The sequence below is a fragment of the Moschus berezovskii genome, chromosome 23, assembly GCF_049115385.1.
Source record: "Moschus berezovskii isolate FMDL1 chromosome 23, NW_MosBer_1.0, whole genome shotgun sequence".
NCBI classification, from domain to species: Eukaryota; Metazoa; Chordata; class Mammalia; order Artiodactyla; family Moschidae; genus Moschus; species Moschus berezovskii.
Window position 1 is genome coordinate 59775904 of NC_142482.1, and position 22035 is coordinate 59797938.

At 43.8% G+C, this 22035-nt stretch overlaps 1 protein-coding gene across 1 annotated transcript in view; it reads left to right on the top strand.

The window, feature by feature from the left end:
* F13A1 (coagulation factor XIII A chain) overlaps positions 1 to 22035 on the top strand; it is a 154757-nt gene that overhangs the window by 48659 nt on the left and 84063 nt on the right. The window contains exons 4-6 of the mRNA XM_055406757.2: positions 839 to 1090; positions 16117 to 16235; positions 18427 to 18534. Coding sequence (XP_055262732.2) covers positions 839 to 1090; positions 16117 to 16235; positions 18427 to 18534 — 479 coding nt within the window. The remainder of the gene's footprint in view (positions 1 to 838; positions 1091 to 16116; positions 16236 to 18426; positions 18535 to 22035) is intronic.

Here is a 22035-nt window from a genome sequence, read left to right on the forward strand (position 1 = left end):
AAAGGTAATAGGTAGCATAGCCAAGATTCAAACCTAGACAATTTGCCTCTGGAGCTTGAATTCTTGCTAAGACATAAACCTAAATACAACACTGGCAATAAATATGTTTCAGTTAAATACAAAATTAATTACATATGGACAACTTATAAATGGAGCTCTATTATAGGTAGTATAACAAATGATGAAATTGCATTCAGAATACACAGAAACACTTGCCTTATGCCCCTTATGTGTGTTAATTAGCTTCAGTCGTGTCTGACTGTTTCCAACCCCATGCACTGTACCCCGCCAGGCTCCTCTGTCCACGGGATTCTCCAGGCAAGAATACTGGAGTGGGCTGCCATGTCCTCCTCCAGGGGATCCTCCCAACCCCGGGACTGAACCTGGGTCTTTTATGTGTCCTGCATTGGCAGGCAGGTTCTTTACCACTAGAGCAACCTGGGAAGCCCTTATGCCCCTAAAAAAGCCATTCCAAGTCTTTAGAGAGCAGAATTTCTGGTACTGATGACTTCACATCACCCTATATGCTCTGTTTTGGTTTTGGATCCAAGATTAGTATTTCTATATCTTATATGAATGCATTGACCAACCAACAAAATTCACTGTAAGTACTGTCATTCTTTTTAAAAAAATATAGACCAGACAAACATGACCTTCAAAACGTTAAGAAAACTGACTGCATTCAGGCAGCAAGTTGGCAGCAAAAGAGAAATGCAAACCCAAGTTTTATTATTTCAAGTCTAGTGAATTGTTCCCCGCCGTCAGCTGTTGAGGGGCCAGGGTGAGAACAGAGGTGGCTTGTGACGTCTCAGCTCTGTGTCCCTTCTCTCCCTTGTAGGTCGCTACCCCCAGGAGAATAAGGGAACCTACATTCCAGTTCCCGTGGTCTCTGAGCTGCAGAGTGGCAAGTGGGGCGCCAAAGTGGTCATGAGAGAGGACAGGTCTGTCCGGCTGTCTGTCCAGTCTTCTGCAGACTGCATTGTGGGGAAGTTCCGCATGTATGTGGCTGTCTGGACCCCCTATGGGGTCATCCGCACCAGCCGAAACCCAGAAACAGACACGTACATTCTCTTCAACCCTTGGTGCGAAGGTAAGGGCCTGGCATTTATTATCTCACTACAAAAACAGTTCGTATATTTCTAATGCATCTCTTTTTGGATCAACAGCAAAATTATTCTAGAAGACGTGTTCTTTTTCTACATACACTTTCCATGTTTTCAGGACAGAAGATGATGCAAAATTTGCTTTCAGTGTGTGAGGCTATGACTTGAAGTTAATGCTGCTATAAATTTACTTCAAGAACTAATTGAAGATTGCCTAAAATTGCACAATTAGTTACTTGTGAAGTTAATATGCTGATGGCATTACCCCTGTGTATGTCATTGCTCTGTTAACAAAATGGGCTTCTTTGCCTTGACTTTCAAAGTTGTTAGGACCCAGAAGATAAGACATATAAATATACTAGGTGTCAGTCGCTCCGTTGTGTCCAGTTCTTTGTGAACCCACAGACTGTAGCCCTCAGGGTCCCTCTGTCCATGGAATTCTCTAGGCTAGAACACTGGAGTGAGTCGCCATGCCCTTCTCCAGGGGATATGATGGAGTACTATGCAGCCATAAAAATAACGTGATTTTACCACTTGCAGCAACATGGATGGGCTTGGAAGGCATTATGCTAAATGAAATAAGTCAGAAAGAAAAAGGCAAATCCTGTATGATATCACTTATATGTGGAATTTAAAAAATATAGCAAACTGGTGAATATACAAAAAACAAGCAGACTCTCAGAGAACAAACTAAGGATTACCAGCGGGGAAGGGAACAGGGAGGGCCAGCATAGGGGCAGGGAACTAAGGGGTACAAACGATTAGGCATAAAATAAGCGACAAGGATGCATTGCATTGCACGAGGAACAGAGCCAGTGCTTTATTACAACTATAAATGCGGTATAATCTTTAAAAATGCTGAATCACTTTATCATATACGTATACCTGTAATTTACATAATACTGTACAGCAACTAAAATTGAAAAAAAAACTATTAAGGTTTATCATCTGGCTTCAGAAAAATAAAATAAAGTTGACCTTGTCTGTAGTGAAACTAACTTTTATCTCCTTAATTCAAGTACAGAAATCATAAGCCTAATGAATTCTGTAGATTTGTTTAAATGCACAGTGGGTGCAAACTTTATAAATCATAACGCTGGATATGCAAACATGTAACTTTAATTTAATACAGCTTAATCTCTACTGCTATTTTGAGTCTTTCCTTCTGGCTGCTGCAGAAGCTTAATCGAGTTATATTCAAATAAACTTAGTCAAGTCCAAGGATTTCTCTACCAATCCAATTTAAGAACTCCATCACACAGAGTATTTTTCCCTGTCCCCATCTCTGCCCTTCCTTATTTCTGCCTCCATACTTGGTGTGAGTTTGATCTTAAGTTTCAGAGGCAGATGCGAATATTGCAGTGACACTCGGGGGACAGAGTCCACTTTTAGGTCTTAAGAAATAAGGTAACGAAACATATAAAAGCTGACATAAGACCAAAGACTTCTTACATCATCCTATCCCATATACATTGCTCTTCAATATCTTCCAAAGTGAGTCTATATTGGAGCTGATATTGAACGTGAGAGCTGCACTTGAATCAGGGTGGATATGAACTTACACACAGACAATCAGTGTACAAGGTTTTCTGCTCAGGTATAACATAAACCTGCATCCTCCTGACCCTTTATTTGAATTATGTATTCCAGTATTCGAGCTAATCCTATGGTCCCCACCTGCCACCTCCATCCTCTTGTACCCACTAATCCTTATCTAGGAGACAAGGTTCAAGGCTGATGGTAACACCCTGTGGTTTGCGAAGCCTAGAACCCAAAGCACAGTCCAACACGGGGGCTGAATAGTGAACCCCACACACAACCACATGCGCACAAACCAAGTACTGAAGCTTCACAGTCCCCATTTCATGCTTGTGTGTGCAGTGAGACAGAACATAACACACGCAATAACACGGGGCTCACGGAGATATGGTCTGGCAGTTATCTAAGAGATTCAAAAAGAGACCACTGCCCAAGTGGAAAAGATTACACAAGAGGAGCTCAGAAGTTGTCCAGGTAAAGCCAGGTGGGCAAGATGCTGCAAATACCACACACGCGCCATGGAAGTGAAGTCCAGGGTGACTCAGGACACTGGGCTGAAAATTATGCAGGCAAGCACAGCACTGATTGATGAAGAATGTTCTGCTGTGTTGCTGGGGGCCCTTCAGCTTGCTTTGCATTCATAGGCAATTTATCCTCCTTAATCACTAAACCGTTAGTGGGGATCAATACCCATACCACGTTACTGAGGCCAGGGGTGGGTGGAGGGAGAATTACTGGTTAGCTTTTTCGTTTAATTGTGCTACCCAGGCTTCAGCTCCGTCCCAGAAGGGAGCTCTTCTCTGGGTGCTGGAGGGACAACCGAAGGCACAAAGGCAGCAGGAGCGAGTCGGGCACTCAGTGTGAAGTCCTCTCACCTTTCTGACCACTCAGGAACTCTGAATTGTTGAATGCGTTTTCCTATTTCAGTTCAAACCTTTCCAGTTTGGTCGTCTAGAGTTAGTGGCAGATCGTGTACCCTGAGAGATGGCAACGTCCCAGCCTATGTTTAGTCCTCTGGGCAACATTTGACAGTTGTCTTTGATAGGGCATCCGTCATTTTCATGGGGCTCAGCTTTTCTTAACCACTTGTTTCCCGCCTCATCCCCCATCACCGATGCTCCCTTAATTCATCCAGACTTCATCCTACCACAGAATCTGGTACGTGCATGTTTGCTCAGTCACTTAGTCGGGTCCGACTCTTTGTAATCCCATGGACTCTAGCCCACCATGCTCCTCTGTCCCTGGGATTGTTCAGGCAAGAATACTGGAGTGGGTTGCCATTTCTTTCTCCAGGGGATCTTGCCGATCCAGGGATCAAACCAGCATCTCTTGTGTCTCCTGCATTGTCAGATTGCTCCGTGGTCTGGTACATACTTGATGTTTAATAAATGTTTTCTGCATTGATTTAATCATTCCAAGTAAATGCTTTCTAGGTTCACTGCACCCATAACCACAGATAAGCTGTAAGTGTAACCCCATACCTTACCACTTGAAGGAAGTCAAAGCCATATACAGTACATGGGGGACTTGTGTTGTGGGGGTGTGTGTGTGTGTAGACTTCTCTCTCTTTTAGCATCTGATGCTAAATTAGCATCTGGTATTTCTAACTTTTCCCCCGAGTGACTGATTTCTTTCCTTGTTTCTGTATTCATTTTTTTACCTTTGGCCGCGCTGCACATCACGTGGGACCTTACTTTCCTGACCAGGGATTGAAGCTGTGCTCCCTGCTTTGGCAGCTTGGAGTCTCAACTACTGAACCACCAAAGAAGTCTCTCTAACTTTTTATTCACTATGACTTTGGCATTTTCCTTTAAACAGAGAAATCAATTAAATTTAGTGTAAAGAAATCAATTTCCAATATCTGGATGCTTTTAATAGGAAGTAATTAATGTGAACAAACTGTGCAGTATTTTGACATTCATTCTGATACTGTCTGCTTCGTAATTGTACACGATTTTTAGGCCCTTCAGTGCAGAATGAAGTGATGTACCAGGGCTGGTATTCCCGGGGTAACAATGCCCAACACCCCTTTCTCTTAGAGGCTGTTGAGCCCAGACCAGAATTTACACCCTCAGGCTAGAGCCCTTCACTCATCAATCCACACATAGTAACAGCGTATCTCCCAGAATGCTCCTGACAGCATGATTACCCATGGTGCTGCAGCACTATTATTTATTCATTCACACACATTAAGGATCAATGCTGAAGCAGGCACTGGGATATGTTAGTGAAGAAGACAATCTTCGTCCTCAAAGAGCATCTGGCGACGGCTTCACAGATGAGCTGCTAACAAACATGAATTACAGCACTGAAAAGCACGGAAAGGAGTCATGGCAGAACAAGAACATGTAATAGGGGCACTGGCCTAGCTGGGGAGTGGGGGGAATGGGCTAGTGGATTATCTTTGCACCCTGTGAAGCCCCCAGAATAGTACGTGCGTACAATAGCAGTCAGATACTTGGCTAACTGAATTTCAAGGAAGTTTTACTAGAGCTTATGTGACAATTTGAAGCCCTTATGCATCCAGACCTTGTATTTAATGAATAGCATATATCTCTCTTGCAAGTGTCCGAATCAGTAGAGGCCCATTCATCCTTACAGCAAGTGAGCGTTATTTGGTATGGCATCAATCAGAAGGGAACCCAGGGAGCTCAGAGTAGACTTTACTTTCAGTGGCGCATAGATGACCCCAGATTCAAGGTCTGAAGCTGTTTCTGGAGGGAGCGGGTCAATTCCAGAATTCATCTGCCGATTCATGTCATTTATAATTCCTTAGCTGGGTGGTTCTTGTGTTTTTATCATTGGAGTACAATTGCTTTACAATGATGTGTTAGTTTCTGCTGTACCACAAAGTGAATCAGCCATAAGTATACATATATTCCCTCCCTCTTCACCCTTCCTCCTACACACCTTCAAAGGAGGCTCAAAGCTGGCGTCCTCCCGCATTCTGTGCTTCAGAGAGCAGGATCCTTCTCTCTCAGTCTAACATGGCACAGAGCTAAGGCTCGTGACTGTTTGCTGAACTGAATTGATAACCACCACTCCAAGAGGCAGGGAGGGGATTATTATCTTCATATTTCAAAAGAAAAGTCAGACTCTGTGGTATTACATAAGATTTTCAATGTCATCCAGAAAATCAGGAAACAAGCTGGGGCTAAAACATGGATACCCTGATGCAGGGAAAGATTGAGGGCAGGAGAAGAAGGGAGCAACAGAGGATGAGATGGATGGTTGGGTGCCCTCACCAGCTCAGCGGACATGAGTCTGAACAAACTCTGGGAGAGGGTGGAGGACAGGGGAACCTGGCGTGCTGTGGTCCATGGGGTCTCAAAGAGTCAGACACGACTGAGCAACTGAGCAACGACAGGCTCTTTTATTTTCAGAACCAGAACCACTTGTGTCCTGTGTTGTGGAATAAGAGAAACAGGAAGTAGATGCCAGCTGGGAAACTTCTATAATGTTCTAATGAACGCTGGAAAAGCCTACTGTTAAAAATAAAATAAATAAAAATAAAACCAGGTTGATAGCTAAAAGATCAAAGAAGTTTTCTTTGCAAAAAAAGAAAAAATTTAAACATCCCAACAAGGGCACAGGCTCCCTTTGAGAATATGTGCTAAGTAAAGAATATCTGACATTTTTCTTTGTAGAATTGCTTCATGAATAATAGTCTGTCTTCTAAAGATATTTAAGTACACTAAAAAGTCCTTAACCAGCAAAACTGGAAATCTAGCACAAATCAACTAAACTTCCCAAGCCAGCCTGAGCTGTGATATGATGCAGTTTCTTTGCAGGGAAAAGACCCAACAGTTGAGAAATCACCTGCTGTTGTCTCATGCACTGGTTTCATTCCAGAGTTCATATGCACAAAGACAGGCCCCTAGGGAGGTTGAATTCAACAATTTTAGGAAGACAGTGGCTCTGGACCCTTCTGGAAATAAAGCGCAGATGCTGGAAATGCCAGTCCTTACCATATTCCAGGAGCTTTCCTGGTGGTTCAGTGGTAAAGAGCCCGCCTGCCAATGCAGGAGACACAAGAGATGTGGGTTTGACGGCAGCCCACTCCAGTACCCTTGCCTCTAGAATCCCATGGACAGAGGAGCCTGGCGGGTTATTGTCCATGGGGTTGCAAAGAGTCAGACACAACTTAGTGATTAAGCCCAGGTGGGACAGTGGTAAAGAATCCTCCTGCCAATGCAGAAGACCCAAGAGACTTGAGTTCAATCCCTGGGTCAGGAAGATACCCTGGAGTAGAAAATGGCAACCCACTCCAGTGTTCTTGCCTGGAGAATGCCATGGACAGAGAAGCCTGGCATGCTAAGGTCCATGGGGTCACCGAGTCGGACACGACTGAGCAATCTGAGCAGTAAATATACTCCAGTGTTTCTCAGATCCCATAGGTGGGAATCAGCTGCCGAGAGCACAGCCTCAGGGGTCACCATCCCTTCTGATGTACTTGAGATGGAAAAACATCATGATGACACCAGTCTGGAGTCACATGTGCTCCACAGAGAGGGTCACTCCCCAGAGTGCTGATGACAGCCACCCAGCAGGTCTCACCTCTTTCTTTAGTAGTGCTCGACGTTTGTATAAAGGGGAGGGGAGTGAAAAGTGTTAGTCACTCAGTCGTGTCCAACCCTTTTTGACCCCATGGACTACAGCCCGCCAGGCTCCTCTGTCCTTGGGATTTCCCAGGCAAGAATACTGGAAGGAAATTGCCATTCCCTTCTCCAGGGGATCATTCCAACCAGGGATTGAACCTGGGTCTCCCGCATTGAAGGCAGATTCTTTACCGTTTGAACGACTGGGAAAACCCCAAAAGTTGTTCCTAATTCCTCACTCAAAATCTCTCCTTTTATCAAAAAGGTGAGACATTTCACCTTTTTGAAGAGATTGAACTACCATTGCTTCTAAAGGATCTCAAACAGAACCAGACTGTGACTTAAGCTGTTCAAGAGTCTCTTTGGAGATAAAATATAGGAGAGTATTCTAGCTCCACAATTTTCCCTGATCCCTTTGCCAGGCTTGACTTTAACAACCTTAGAAATGGGGCTTGCTTTAACTTTAAAATCGCATGAAAATAAGCAAAAGGAAATTTTCAGCCCAGGTGGTGATGAATAGCCCTCCTTTGCCCTCCGAGGTTATACAGATACTAAAATCAATAGGCTCAGCGTTCATTTTTACATGTTTGTTATAAATTCTTGCTTTCTCTGGGTGGGGAGGCCAGTGGTAAATTCCATGGGGGCCAGAAATCAGCCCTAGAAGTGAGTCCTAGCAGTTCTCAGCTCACAATTTGCTTCTTTTTAGCTGCCCTACTCCTCCCACTGGAGGAATTATAAAATCAATGAGGCCATTCTTCTTTACCCCTTGCTCCCTGGTAGTCACCCAGGAGGAGGGGTTGTTTACAAGGCATGCTGAAGGTCTGCTCTGGGTAAAGCGCACCGAGGTATTAACCCACACGCGGCAGTGGCGCCATGTTTCCTTTTGCGTTGCACTGTTGGTGCTCGTCGTTGGCCGGAGGTCGCTGAGGATCAAGAGGTTGTCAGCAAATCCGTGGTGCTGCCATTCCAACTCCACAGCCCTCTGGACCTGGTTTCTCCTATCAGCTCTCATACAACTGAGAAGTGTAGTCCCCACACTTGCGCACGCACACGCACACACACACACACACACACTCTATTTTCTCACAGTTCAGGTTGTTGGTTGACTAGAACAGTGAATTGCTTGTTAGCTCGTTTTTCCTTTTAATAAAATAATAGTATCCTTCATTTTACTAAAGTGCAGAACCAATCTCTTCTCCATCATTGGCTCTAGAAAACATCACTACGCCTTTCAAACTAATAAACAAAAATTTTTATACAAACAAAAACAACACCCCCTGAAACCAACAACATCTCAAGAGGCAAATGATTGAGTTTTCCTGTTTTTGTCGGCCTATCACACACAGGGAGTTTTTCAGAGTTTCCATGGTGATGAGATTTTTTTTTTTTTAATCCTAGCTTTGGACAACTGTATTTTAAAGTGACAGATCTGAATAAAAAAAGGGGAAAGAAAGCTCTGCTTTCCACATTCAATCTTCCTTTAAAATCATAAATAAATTTAAAATTAAAATCGAGGTTCCGCGTTTGATCCCCCTGCCTTGTTGTGGAGTCGTGATTGTGCCTGCCTGTTTTGAGGTGAGTTTTAATTCAGCGGCCGGAAGGAAAGGGATGGGCTACACTCACGCTGCAGAACTCCTTCCTTTTCATGACTTGCCACCTAAATTTATGACTTCTCATCAACAATAACCCAAAGCCCAAAAGTAAATCCTTCATTTTCTTGGACTTCTCTCTTACTCTCCGAGCCCTGGACATCCATCCCCGTCTCCCATTCTCGCGGGTGGCATTCATTTTGCCATGTTCTTGGCGCAGCGCGCCAGGCTCTATGGAGACGGTGACTTGATCCCTGGGACTCAGCATCACAGTCCATTTGGGGGACAGCTCGGTATTCAGACCCTGGCTTCAGCTCTCCGCTGCACGATGACCTTGGGAAAGAGGTTTTTCTTCTCTCTTCCTCAGTTTCCTCATCTGCAACGTGGGGAAAATACAGCGCCTTCCTCTGAGACATTATGAGGTGCTTTTAAAGAAACAATTTTACGTATTTATTTATTTGGCCGTGCGGGGTCTTTGCTGCTGCTCAGGCTTTTCTCTAGCTGTGGAGAGCAGAGGTCACTCCTCCTCGAGGTGTGCTGGCTTCTCGCAGAGCGGCTTCTCCCGTTTCAGCTCCTGGGCTCTGGAACACAGGCTCCATCATTGGGGCACACAGTCTTAGCCACTCCGAGGCAAGTGGGATCTTCCTGGGTCAGGGACTGAACTCGAGTCTCCTGCGTTGGCAGGTAGATTCTTTACCACTGAGCCAGCAGGGAAGTCCTCACTATGAGTTTTAATAAGTCTGTTTTTGCACCACATTAGAAAGTTCCTGGCATGGAGTAAATACTGTACACATACTTCTTCCAGGAATAATGAAATCACAGAACCAGGTCAGTGTAGTGGGGACATGTCACTGCAGCATCCTCAGGACACTACAGAGCAAGGCTTCATCCAGCCCGTGCTGGAAGGACGGAGTAGAAGGGAACTTAAAGAAGGGGAAGAGTCATAATTGTATAAAGACATCTGTTGATGATAAGGACATTGGTAATAAAAAGAGCACACCGGATTGTTCTTGAAGAAAAAGTAATTCAAAAAAACCTGAACTTGTTAAACTGTTCTTAAACAGATAGTTTCATGTAAATGCAACCAGATTTTTAAAAATAACTTTTTTTTCTCATGATGAAAGTCTTATTACAGACACAAAAAATAATGAAAGGAACTCAGAGATTTACAAATCACTGCTACCATTTTGGTGCACTTCCATCCATTTAATGTATTTTTGTATAGTTTTACTTTTGTGAGAGTCAGTGAAATCGTTCAGTTGTTTCCAACTCTTTTCGACCCCATGGACTGTAGCCTGCCAGGCTCCTCCATCCATGGGATTTTTCCAAGCAAGAATACTGAAGTGGGTGGCTATTTCCTTCTCCAGGGGATCTTCCTGACCCAGGGATCAAACTCAGGTCTCCCGCAATGCAGGCAGACTCTTTACCATCTGAGCCACCAGGGAAGTCAAGTTTTATATTTAAGTGACCATTAATTGAATACACTGTCCTTTAAAATATACACATATGTATGTATATAAAGGGGGCTTCCCTGGTGGCTCTGTGGTAAAGAATTTGCCTGCCAATGCAGGAGATGCAAGAGATACCAATTCAACCCCTGGGTGGGGAAGATCCCCTGGAGGAGCAAATGGCAACCAACTCCAATTTTCTTGCTGGGAAATCCCATGGACAGAGGAGCCTGGCCAGCTGCAGTTCATGGGATCGCGAAAGAGTAGGACACGACTTAGCAACTAAATCACCACCACCACAGTCATTACAGAAATGCAAATTAAAACCATAATGAGATATTATCTCACAGCTTTTAGAATGGCCATCACCAAAATGTCAAGAGATAGCAAGTATTGGTGTGGGTATCATGTTTCTCTAACCCCTATATTTTCTATTAAGCTGTTAGTTCTACTTAGTGGCTCAGATGGTAAAGAATCCACCTGCAATGTGGGAGACCTGGGTTCAATCCCAGGGTTGGGAAGATCCCCTGGAGAAGGGAACAACTACCCACTTCAGTATTCTGACCTGTAGCATTCCATGGTCAGAGGAGCCTGGTAGGCTACAGTCCATGGGGTTGCAAAGAGTCAGACACAACTAGCGACTCAATCAGATTCATCTGTAAGTGAATCGTTTCCTTTTTCCTTGGGGCAGGTGTGGGGAGAGCACTGAAGAAACGTCTCCTTCTTGAGTCAGATGCTGTGTGCTTCCTGGGGCGTTCATCCTATCAAGAGACTCAATGTCTGCTTGTCAATTTTTTTGTGATGTTCAGATTTACCAGTGGGATCGGGGTTATCACTCTCACCCATCCATTATGAAGTTCCCCATTAGCCTTTTAAAAATGATTTTAGCCTAGATCCATCAGTTCATTAGGGATTGCAAAATGGTGATAGTCTCATCTCCCACGCATTTTGCATTTATTAGCATCAGTGATTTCGGTGCCTTGAGGCAGTATTCATATAAGCAAGTCTGGATACAAGGCTCTTTCCTTATTTCTAAGTTCTTAGAATAATGGGTTGATTTGTAGCATCCTACAATGGTGACCAATACATTTTTTAAATCACCATGAAGCTATAAATATTAAAATATTTCATGCGTCCTAATCTTTTGCAGTGACTATTATTTTTGATATTTTAATTGTACCATTCTTGGCCGGTGGGAGTTTCTTTAAGTTGATTTCTGATTTCTTCGTCATGAGTCCTAGGATCTTTAACAGCCTTCTTGTTTTCTGGCAGGAAGAAGCATTTCAGGCTAGCCTTGTACATTTCCTGACCCAGACCTCCAGTCATTTTTCTTAAGGGGCCAGATACCTTTTAGTGGGGAGGGGAAAGGAGAAATGGTACTCAGAGATCATAATCAGGCTCAAGGGCCCTTGCTGCTATTATGTTGCTTGTTTTTTCTAGTTCTTTTCAGTGGACAGAACTAAAAGAATGTGATTCTTTAAAAAGAAAATGCATCATGACTTTTTATGCTTTTTTTTGGCTAAAATCCTTTTATTTGATATTTTCTTATAATGGATTTAAGTTTTTCATTATTATAGTACACTGTTTGAAACACTTCAAAGTATTGCAAGGGCAGTGGAAATAGGAAAATCTGTTAATAATAATGTTGGCTGGTAAAAAACCATAGTCTTAATCGTTCAGTCATGGCTGAATCTTTGTAACCCGCCAGGCTCCTCCGTCTATGGGATTCTCCAGGCAAGTATACTGGAGTGGGGAGCCATTCCCTTCTCCAGGGGATCGTCTCAACTCAGGAATCGAACCCAGGTCTCTTGCATAGCAGGCAGATTCTTTTTAGTCTGAGCCACCAGGGAAGCTGCTGCTGCTGCTGCTGCTGAAGTCACTTCAGTCGTGTCCGACTCTGTGTGACCCCATAGACAGAAGCCCACCAGGGAAGCAGTGAATGCAAAAATTAATTTATCAGTCATACAAGCAAAAGCACAACTGTATGGGAAAAATAACCAGCCTCTGCCCTCATATATATTCTTTCTTATTTTCTTTCTGTAACTTCCCCAAACAGAGATATTCGACAGTAGTTTTAAATGGCCATCTCCCAACATTTAAATGAATCAAATTCTCCAATGGGTGAATAAAATTATGAGTAGTAACCTGGAACTCAGCTGAGTAAGGCACTTTGGAGCCTTAAGTGGGAATGTCTTCCAATTTCAGAGTGATATGTCCTCAGTCTGTATCATCATTTTAGTGAAAAATTAGAAAATAATTCTGGTGGAATGAGTTTCACCTCCCAACAGGATTAATAGATGCATTCACTGAAGTTCCTATTCTTCATTTTTGGACTGTGAAGAAATGAATGGTAGCTGGAAGATCCATGGGATTCTAGGTCCAGTAGCAGATGGGATGGCAATATACCAGGGCAAAACCACCTATATTTTGACTTACAAAGGCAGCAGTAGCTTTAAATTTGCCACCTAATTGCAGACCAGCTGCACTACAACTTTTTCAAATGACAAAAATACAAAAAAATTTGTGTTACAAAAATATCTCAGGAAAAGGGTAGTCTAACAAAACAAAAGCACTGAGAAGGTATCTTGCTCAAGAGAGGTCAACTTGGAAAAGTTATTACCAAATCTAGACATCTTTTATTTCATACAAACTCTACTCAGAAATAGCTCTGAGACTTATTTCTGGCTGCAAGTATCAAAGGGTTTATTTGTCAAGAAAGAAATAGCTTAATTGACGAGGATGGATAGAATGAGTTCATACTCATCAAGATTTCTACAGTGTTAGGGTACTAACAAACATCCTTTAATGGAAGAATGTGGTAATCATGGAATTAATTATTGCTATAGTAGTTTTCAGATGAAAAAAGAGAAAAAGAAATCAAATTAAACTTGACACAACCTGACCAAACATGTCAATTTACAGTTTAAAGGTTATTTTACAAAATATCTACATTTATATATTAGGTTCCCCATAGCATTTTAAGATGAAAGTTCTTTTCATTTATCCTGGCATGCTATAAATGAATAAATTACACTGTTTAGAGACTTACTTAATATGCTTTTATAAAATTAAATTTGCTGCTGCCGTATAGTCACTAAGTTGTATCTCTTTGCGACCCCATGAACTATAGCCCTCCAGGCTCCTCTCTCCATGGGATCCAGGCAAGAATACTAGAGTGGGTTGCTATTTCCTCCTCTAGGGGATCTTCCCAACTCAGGGATTGAATCCAAGTCTTCTGCATTGGCAGGTGGATTCTTTACCACTGAACCACCAGGAAAGACCTTATTAAATTTATTTATTCAATAAATTCTTCTTTCTCTTGAGTCACAAAGAGAAAAAGGAAAGATCTGACTTTTAATAGATAAATAGAAGAAGTAAGCACACTGATAGCTTACAGTGACAAAAAGCAGAGTAATGGTTCTCTGTTAGGGGTGCGAGGCCTGAGAAAGGATTGGGAGGGAAGAATTACAAAGAGGAACAAGGAAACTTCTGGGGTGACATATATGTTTATTGGGCTTCCCAGGTGCTGCTAGTGGTGAAGAACCCACCTGCCGATGCAGGAGACATAAGAGACAGTGGTTCAATCCCTGGATTAGGAAGATCCCCTGGAGAAGGGCATGGCAACCCACTCCAGTATTCTTGCCTGGAAAATCCCTTGGACAGAGGAGGCTGGACAACTACCGTCCATTGGATCACGAAGAGTCAGACAACAACTGAAGTGACTGAGCACACACGCGTGCATATGTTTATTATTTTGGTTGTGAAATTATATACTTTAAATGTGTGCAGTTTATTAGACAGTAGTAAATATGTAAATGTGTGTATGCGTGTGTCAGTGCATGCGTGTATTGACAGTTGTATGAAACCAGGCCAAAGGTAACCAAGAGGCAAAGACCAGAAAGGAAGTTACAAGAAAGTGCTGGAGTACAGACCAGACCATGAAATCTCCAGAAGGCTTGATCAAAGCTATAATACGGCCCAGAATGGGGGTCCAAGCTGGTTGGATGGAGCAGCACTGGGCAAAGTTTAATATACACACAGATCCCTGGGGACCTTGTTAATATGCAGATTCTGACTGGGTCTGAGCTGGGGCCTGAAACTGCATTCCTCACAAGGTTCCAGGTGGTGCTGACGCTGCTGGCCTTTCCACCATTCTGTGAACATCAGGGGGCAAGAACATTTGTTCTCAACTGTGGCTGCATATCAGACTCACTGCAGAGCTTAAAATCAACTCATTAGTTAATTAATTCATTTTTTAAAACCCTGATGTCTGGATCTCACTCCCGCTCCCAGAGATTCTGATCCGATTGATCTAGAGTTCAGCTCAGGAATCTACAGTTTTTAAATCTACCCGAATGATTCTCATGTGCAATCTTGAATATTCATTGGAAGGACTGATGCTGAAGCTGAAGCTCCAATACTTCGGCCATTGATGCAAAGAGCTGACTCATTGGAAAAGCCCCTGATGCTGGGAAAGATTGAAGGCAGGAGGTGAAGGGGTCCACAGAGGATGAGGTGATTGGATGGCATCACCGACTCAATGGCCATGAGTTTGAGCAAGCTCCGGGAGATAGTGAAAACAGGGAAGCCTGGCGCACTGTGGGCCACGGGGTCAGAGAGAGTCAGACACGACTGAGTATCTGAGCGACAACTCCAGAGGGATGGTTAAAAGCCTTACCAGGAAATGGGAAGGAAAGACCCCCAAGAAAGTAGCAGGATGGCGGGGACGACCTGGGCCAGAGAAATGTGGTGAGCCATGTCCCCGCTCAGAACTGAAACTGACCATTGCCAAGGCTGCACACTGACCTGAGTAGAACTTAGACCTGTGTGGTCCTGTGTGTGTTAAAGATGCTTTCGCTGCTTTCATGCCTGGCCTGGTAATAAGTACCAGACTGATTCCTCAGTAGGCAGATGGGGAGCAAAGTTTTCCTGAGATTAGAGCCACAGGCAAGGAGAGTCTTTGTGGGCTTCCTGGTGGCTCAAGGGTAAAGAATCCACCTGCTAATGCAGGAGACATGGGTTTGATCCTTGATCCAGGAGGAATCCACTTGCTGCTGAGCAACTAAGGCCAGGAGCCACAGCTATTGAGCCTGTGCTCTTGAGCCCGGGAGCCACGACAAGAGAAGCCGCTGCACTGCGAAGCCCTCTGATCACATCCAGAGAGAAGCGCCCACTCTCTCCAACTAGAGAGAAGCCCACACAGCAGTGGAGACCCGGCACAGCCCCAGAAAAACCACCTAATTGTTTTAAAAAAAGAAAAGTCCTTGCAATGGAGGAAGATGATCAGAGAGGCCAATTGGATATACTCTTACCAATACGTGCACCAAGATTGTTCCTTGAAAGGAGACAACGCCCAGCCTCCCTCTTCTCACCGATGGGCCACAAGCCAGGCATGACCCATGACGTGCCAGCCTGCTAATATGCCCCAGACTTGTTATAAAATCATTTCTAATTCTTTTAACGTTAATATTTTGGAAATTAGTTTTTTGATCTGTGTTACAGATTTTTATCTGCATTATAGAATTCTGATTCTGAAATCACTGATGCACCAGAATCCTAAAATGTTTCATGAGACTTATCAATTTAATTGTGCCACTTGGAACTTAGAGAGCCAAAACTTGTCAGCATTTTGATGACAAACGTCATCATTTACAGACTGATCTTGGCCACTTTTGTTCACCACTGTTAAAATTACATATTGTGAAATGAGCCACTTTTAGTGAAACAAGACTTTTTCCCATTTGGTTGAGTAATTGCGATTTATGATCAGAATAAACTTTCAAGTGTACAGAAACTTTCTGGTTTGGTTAATAGTCATCATGTTTAAATTCCAATGCAGAGGATGCTGTGTACTTGGATAATGAAAAAGAAAGAGAAGAGTACGTCCTGAATGACATCGGGGTTATTTTTTATGGAGACTTCAATGACATCAAGAGCAGGAGCTGGAGCTATGGTCAGGTGAGCCACTTAACATTTGTCATTGTCAAGCACACCTTTACTCATATTTTCAGTCCCATGCATCACTGCAGGGTGGTATGTGTCAATACTGGACAAGAACAAGTTCCTGCTTTTCAGGATCTGAGGCTCTAAGACAGCCTGGGTGCAGACTGAGAAGGGCACCTGCATAATTTATCAGCTGAAATCATGTGTTTCCGGTTATTGCAATGTTACAGCGATCGGAGCCTGTATGGTTGGCATGGCACTCCAGTGAGAAATGCTTTGGTACTTCAGAACAGTGAAATTCCACGAGCTCAGACTCTGGCATCCAACCTGGGCTCCTGCTGCTGTGCTGTGCTCAGTTACCTCCTACTCTTTGTGACCCCATGGACTGTAGCCCACCAGGCTCCTCCAGGCAAGAATACTGAACTGCCATTTGCTGCTCCCGGGGAGTCTCCTGGTCCAGGGATCAAATCCATGTCTCCTATGTCTCCTGCTTTGGCAGACTGGTTCTATACCACTAATGCCACCTGAGCAGACTCTCCATCCTGGTTGGTTCTAACTAACTCTTGAGAATCACACGCCCACACTTCAGCTTTGCCCACCTGAATTTCTGACATCCTGCCAGGCTAAGGATCAATGCATCCGTCCCCTGATTTGGGATCCTTGCCTGGCTCCCCAGTTCCAAGCCCTCAACTTCCTGAGTGACATACAACCCGTGACCATCGCTTATTGTCTGATGTCCTTGCCTTGGGTCCCTAATTCCTAACCTTTGGATGTGATTCTATTTACACCCCCAGTGTAACAGCAGAGAGAGAGAGCTAACAAGGAAAAAAAACTCATCCAGGTGGGTAGCAAGGAGGCCTGGGAAAGGGTGCCAAGCATGATGGGGGCCCTTAGCCAGCATGGGTAGATGCCCCGGAGCACACTTGCCACTTATCTCTGCTCTCATTCAGAGTCCATTAATTCGGGTATTTCAGCCCAATCAACCAGCCAAGCCAGCAGTTTGCAATGAGTCAGTGTAACTAGTTCTCTGACGATGTCTTTACCATTCCTGTCGATGGCTGTCATGCCCCACAGACACAGCTGAAAGATGCTGCCTCACAGGAACCAGAGGAACGAGTTCTTTACGTTCCTGGACAGCTAGTGCAATTACCCATTCCTGCAGCCAACACATCAGTCTAAGATACACCCAGAGCTGGTATTCTAATTGGATTTTAATTTAGAATTACATGGTAATCAGCCATTAAGACAGTGGTGTCTGTCCTAACCACTTGGGTAGATAACATACAAGGTTTCCGTATTCAGGGAAATTTCCTGTATGATGAGGTGCAATATGGGTATCATCCTCCAATTTTACCATTTTTAAAAACTATTTTTGTCTTTGCTCCTTTTTTGGAAAATTCTGGTGTTCTGTGTAGTTAGGAGTTTTTCTAAACAATTTGAACCGACTACCAGACTTGATAGTATAATCTTTCTCTAAACCTTCCTGACCTCTCTTTGACCCTGGAGTCCACCTTGTCTCGGAAGAGAGGAAACCGTAGGCGGAGGTTCCCTGCGTGAGGTCTCCGACTGATTCATGCGCTACAAACCTGAAGTGCCTTCCCGAGCTGGACCTGAGAGCCATTTATTTCTGAGATGCACTAGGGCTCATGTCATTTTTGAGGTCTCTAGACTCTGGTCTGGCTTTGGTAAATGGTTCACCCCACTGCCTGATATCCCGGGAGCCAATACATAGGAGAGATCCTCTGAACTAACCCTACAATGAACCCTACAATTTTCTAAAGAACATCAAGCCAGTTCTTAATTCTTTTTCCCTTTTTTTTTTTTTTTGGCCCCACTGCCTGGCATGTGAGATCTGTTCCTCACAGGGGTTGAACTTGTGCCCTTTACACTGGAAGCATGGAGTCTTACCCACTGGACCGCCAGGGAAGTCCCAGTTCATGGTCCTTGAGCACAGCAGCTGGCTAGTAGTTCTATTTATATTTCTAGCTAGCTTTTAAGTTCTTATCCATTTTACTGAAAAATAAAAGAAGCTGTCTCCTTCCTTCCACCTTAAATATTTCACGCTAAAGCTCATGAGTGATTTCCATACAGGAAATACACATTTCTAAACATTAGTTTGTGGTTTCATTTTATTTTTTGGCAGAGAATGAATTGTCTTGTTTGCAGATTGGACATTAAGTAGTTTCTCATTTTTTTCCCCAAATAGTTTGAGGATAACATCCTTGACGCTTGCCTGTATGTGATGGACAGAGCGAACATGGACCTTTCCGGCAGAGGGAACCCCATCAAAGTCAGCCGTGTTGGGTCTGCCATGGTAAGAACAACTACTGATGACTAGAATCAATTAGATGGAGCAGGAGATGGCAGCCCACTCCAGTGTTCTTGCCTGGAGAATCCCAGGGACGGGGGAGTCTGGTGGGCTGCTGTCTATGGGGCCACACAGAGTCGGACACGACTGAAGCGACTTAGCAAAATCAATTAGATATGTCATTTGCCTCCATACGGGCATCAGTTCATTCAGAGCTGTTGAAATGGTGACTTACACTTAATAAACTTTTACTTGGAAGAGTCTGTAATTCCCCGAACTTGTCATGTGCCATAAAACTAAATTCTTATCTCAGTACTGTATGTGTCTTTGGCTTCAGACAGATGCTAATAGGTGATGCGATAGTACAGATCGCTTATTCTTAGGCATCTTTGCTTGGGGAGTGAGAGGGACCATGACGAAATGTCAGTAACTATAATCAATTGATCAATCAATTGATTTATCAAACACCAAGGAGCAGCATAAAAAAAAAACCACTGTAAAGCATAATTTATCTACATTCACACCCACAGTAAGAGTGAAGAAACAAATGACTAATGCTGTCCTATTCCAACGATACCTCACCCTAGGACTGTATATTGACAGTTTATGAGATGGGTGTTGATTCTGCAGAGTAAACACCTGGGACAGGCGGAGGGGCTGGCACTACTCACGCCATTTTGCAGGTTAGAAAGCAGCGTGCTGACAGTCTGTCAGTGACAAAGCCTCAGGCCTCAGCTAGATCCCAGGTCGGCTGACTCCAGACCTCGGCATTTTCTACCTCCCTTGCTGGTCTTGCAGGGGACCTGAAGCGTCTTTGAGAATGCACAGACCCTGCGCGGGGACTGCTTCCTGAGGGAGGAGACACTACTCTCAGGGGCGAGGAGGCTGGGAGACCGGGGTGGGCGGTGGATTAAACGTGTTGTCTAGGTCGTGGGCAGCCCTGGACTGCGCTGGCGCGTGGGACACACAGACCCTGACCCTGGTGCATGAAAGCAAGTCAGATCTATCAGATGCAAGCAGCGTGTGCACGTGTGCTCAGCCGCTTCAGTCCGGTCCGACTCTTTGCGACACTTTGGACTCTAGCCCGTCAGGCTCCTCTGTCCATGCGATCCTCCAGGCAAGAATACTGGAGTGGGTTGCCATGCCCTCCTCCAGGGGAGCTTCCCAACCCAGGGTAGAACTTGCATCTCCTGTGTTTCCTGCACCCACTGAGCCACCTGGGAAGCCCAAATATAAGCAGAACCTTCCTGAAAAAAACACTAAGCTAGGTGCTATTGATACTTCATTAATCAAAGACTAAGCAAAAAATACTCCTTTTACTACCAATTTTCTTAAGTTCTTATTTAAAGACCTTTTTTTATGTGGACCATTTTTCAAGTCTGTATTGAATTTGTTACTATATCGCTTCTGGTTTATGTTTTCGTTTTGTGGTCATGCGATCTCAGCTCCCCGACCAAGGACTGAAACCACACCCCCTGCCCTGGAAGGCAAAATCTTAACCACTGAACCATCAGGGCAGTCCCCCAGTTTCTTCAAGTTTTATTTTTTAAAATATCTCTCTGAAAGACTGTTATATTTGAGTCTGATTTGAGTGAAATAAAATCAAATATCAAGTTTATAAAAATATTAGATTGAAAATAATAGGAAATGCAATTTCTGGTTAGCACTTAAGAACAAAGATTGTTAAATTAACAACTAGGCTATGTGTAAATTTAAGAAAAGTGGAACTTAAAAAGGAAGGAAAGGTAAAAACGAACATCTAAAGGCAGTTTTTTTGTTGTTGTTAGTTTATGTCTGTGACATAAAATATGCAAGTGAAAAAACAATGAATTCTAAAGAATTCAGGAATTTCTTTTTAATAACTATTTATAACAACATACATGAGACCTTCAGTTCAGTCAGTTCAGTCGCTCAGTCGTGTCCGACTCTCCGCGACCCCATGAATCACAGCACGCCAGGCCTCCCTGTCCATCACCAACTCCCGGAGTTCACTCAAACTCATGTCCACAGAGTCGGTGATGCCATCCAGCCATCTCATTCTCCGTCGTCCCCTTCTCCTCCCGCCCCCAACCTTTCCCAGCATCAGAGTCTTTTCCAGTGAGTCAACTCGTCGCATGAGGTGGCCAAAGTATTGCAGTTTCAGCTTTAGCATCAGTCCCTCCAATGAACATCCAGGATTGATCTCCTTTAGAATGGACTGGTTGGATCTCCTTGCAGTATAAGGGACTCTCAAGAGTCTTCTCCAACACCACAGTTCAAAAGCATCGATTCTTCGGCGATCAGCCTTCTTCACAGTCCAACTCTCACATCCATACATGACCACGGGAAAAACCATTGCCTTGACTAGACGGACCTTGGTTGGCAAAGTAATGTCTCTGCTTTTTAATATACTATCAAGGTTGGTCATAACTTTCCTTCCAAGGAGTAAGCGTCTTTTAATTTCATGGCTGCAATCAGCATCTGCAGTGATTTTGGAGCCCAAAAAAACAAAGTCTGACACTGTTTCCACTGTTTATCCATCTATTTCCCATGAAGTGATGGGACCAGATGCCATGATCTTTGTTTTCTGAATGTTGAGCTTCAAGCCAACCTTTTCACTCTCCTCTTTCACTTTCATCAAGAGGCTTTTGAGTTCCTCTTCACTTTCTGCCATAAGGGTAGTGTCATCTGCATATCTGAGGTTATTGATATTTCTCCCGGCAATCTTGATTCCAGCTTGTGCTTCTTCCAGCCCAGCGTTCCTCATGATGTACTCTGCATATCAGTTAAATAAGCAAGGTGACAATATACAACCTTGACGTACTCCTTTTCCTATTTGGAACCAGTCTGTTGTTCCATGTACAGTTCTAACAGTTGCTTCCTGACCTGCATACAGGTTTCTCAAGAGGCAGGTCAGGTGGTCTGGGATTCCCATCTCTTTCAGAATGTTCCACAGTTTATTGTGATCGACACAGTCAAAGGCTTTGGCATAGTCAATGAAGCAGAAATAGATGTTTTTCTGAAACTCTCTTGCTTTCTCCATGATCCAGCAGATGTTGGCAATTTGATCTCTGGTGCCTCTGCCTTTTCTAAAACCTGCTTGAACATCTGGGAGTTCACGGTTTACATACTGCTGAAGCCTGGCTTGGAGAATTTTGAAATCATAATCACAGGAAACTAGCTGATCTGATCACATGGACCACAGCCGAATGTGGTCCACTGGAGAAGGGAATGGCAAACCACTTCAGTATACTTGCCTTGAGAACCCCATGAACAGTAACAAAGGGCAAAGGGATAGGCTACTGAATGAGGACTTCCCCAGGTCGGTAGGTGCCCAGTATGCTACTGGAGATCAGTGGAGAAATAACTATAGAAGGAATAAAGGGATGGAGCAAAAGCAAAACCAATACCCAGCTGTGGATCTGACCGGTGATAGAAGCAAGGTCCGGTGCTGTAAAGAGCAATATTGCATAGGAACCTGGAATGTTAGGTCCATGAATCAAGGCAAATTGGAAGTGGTCAAACAGG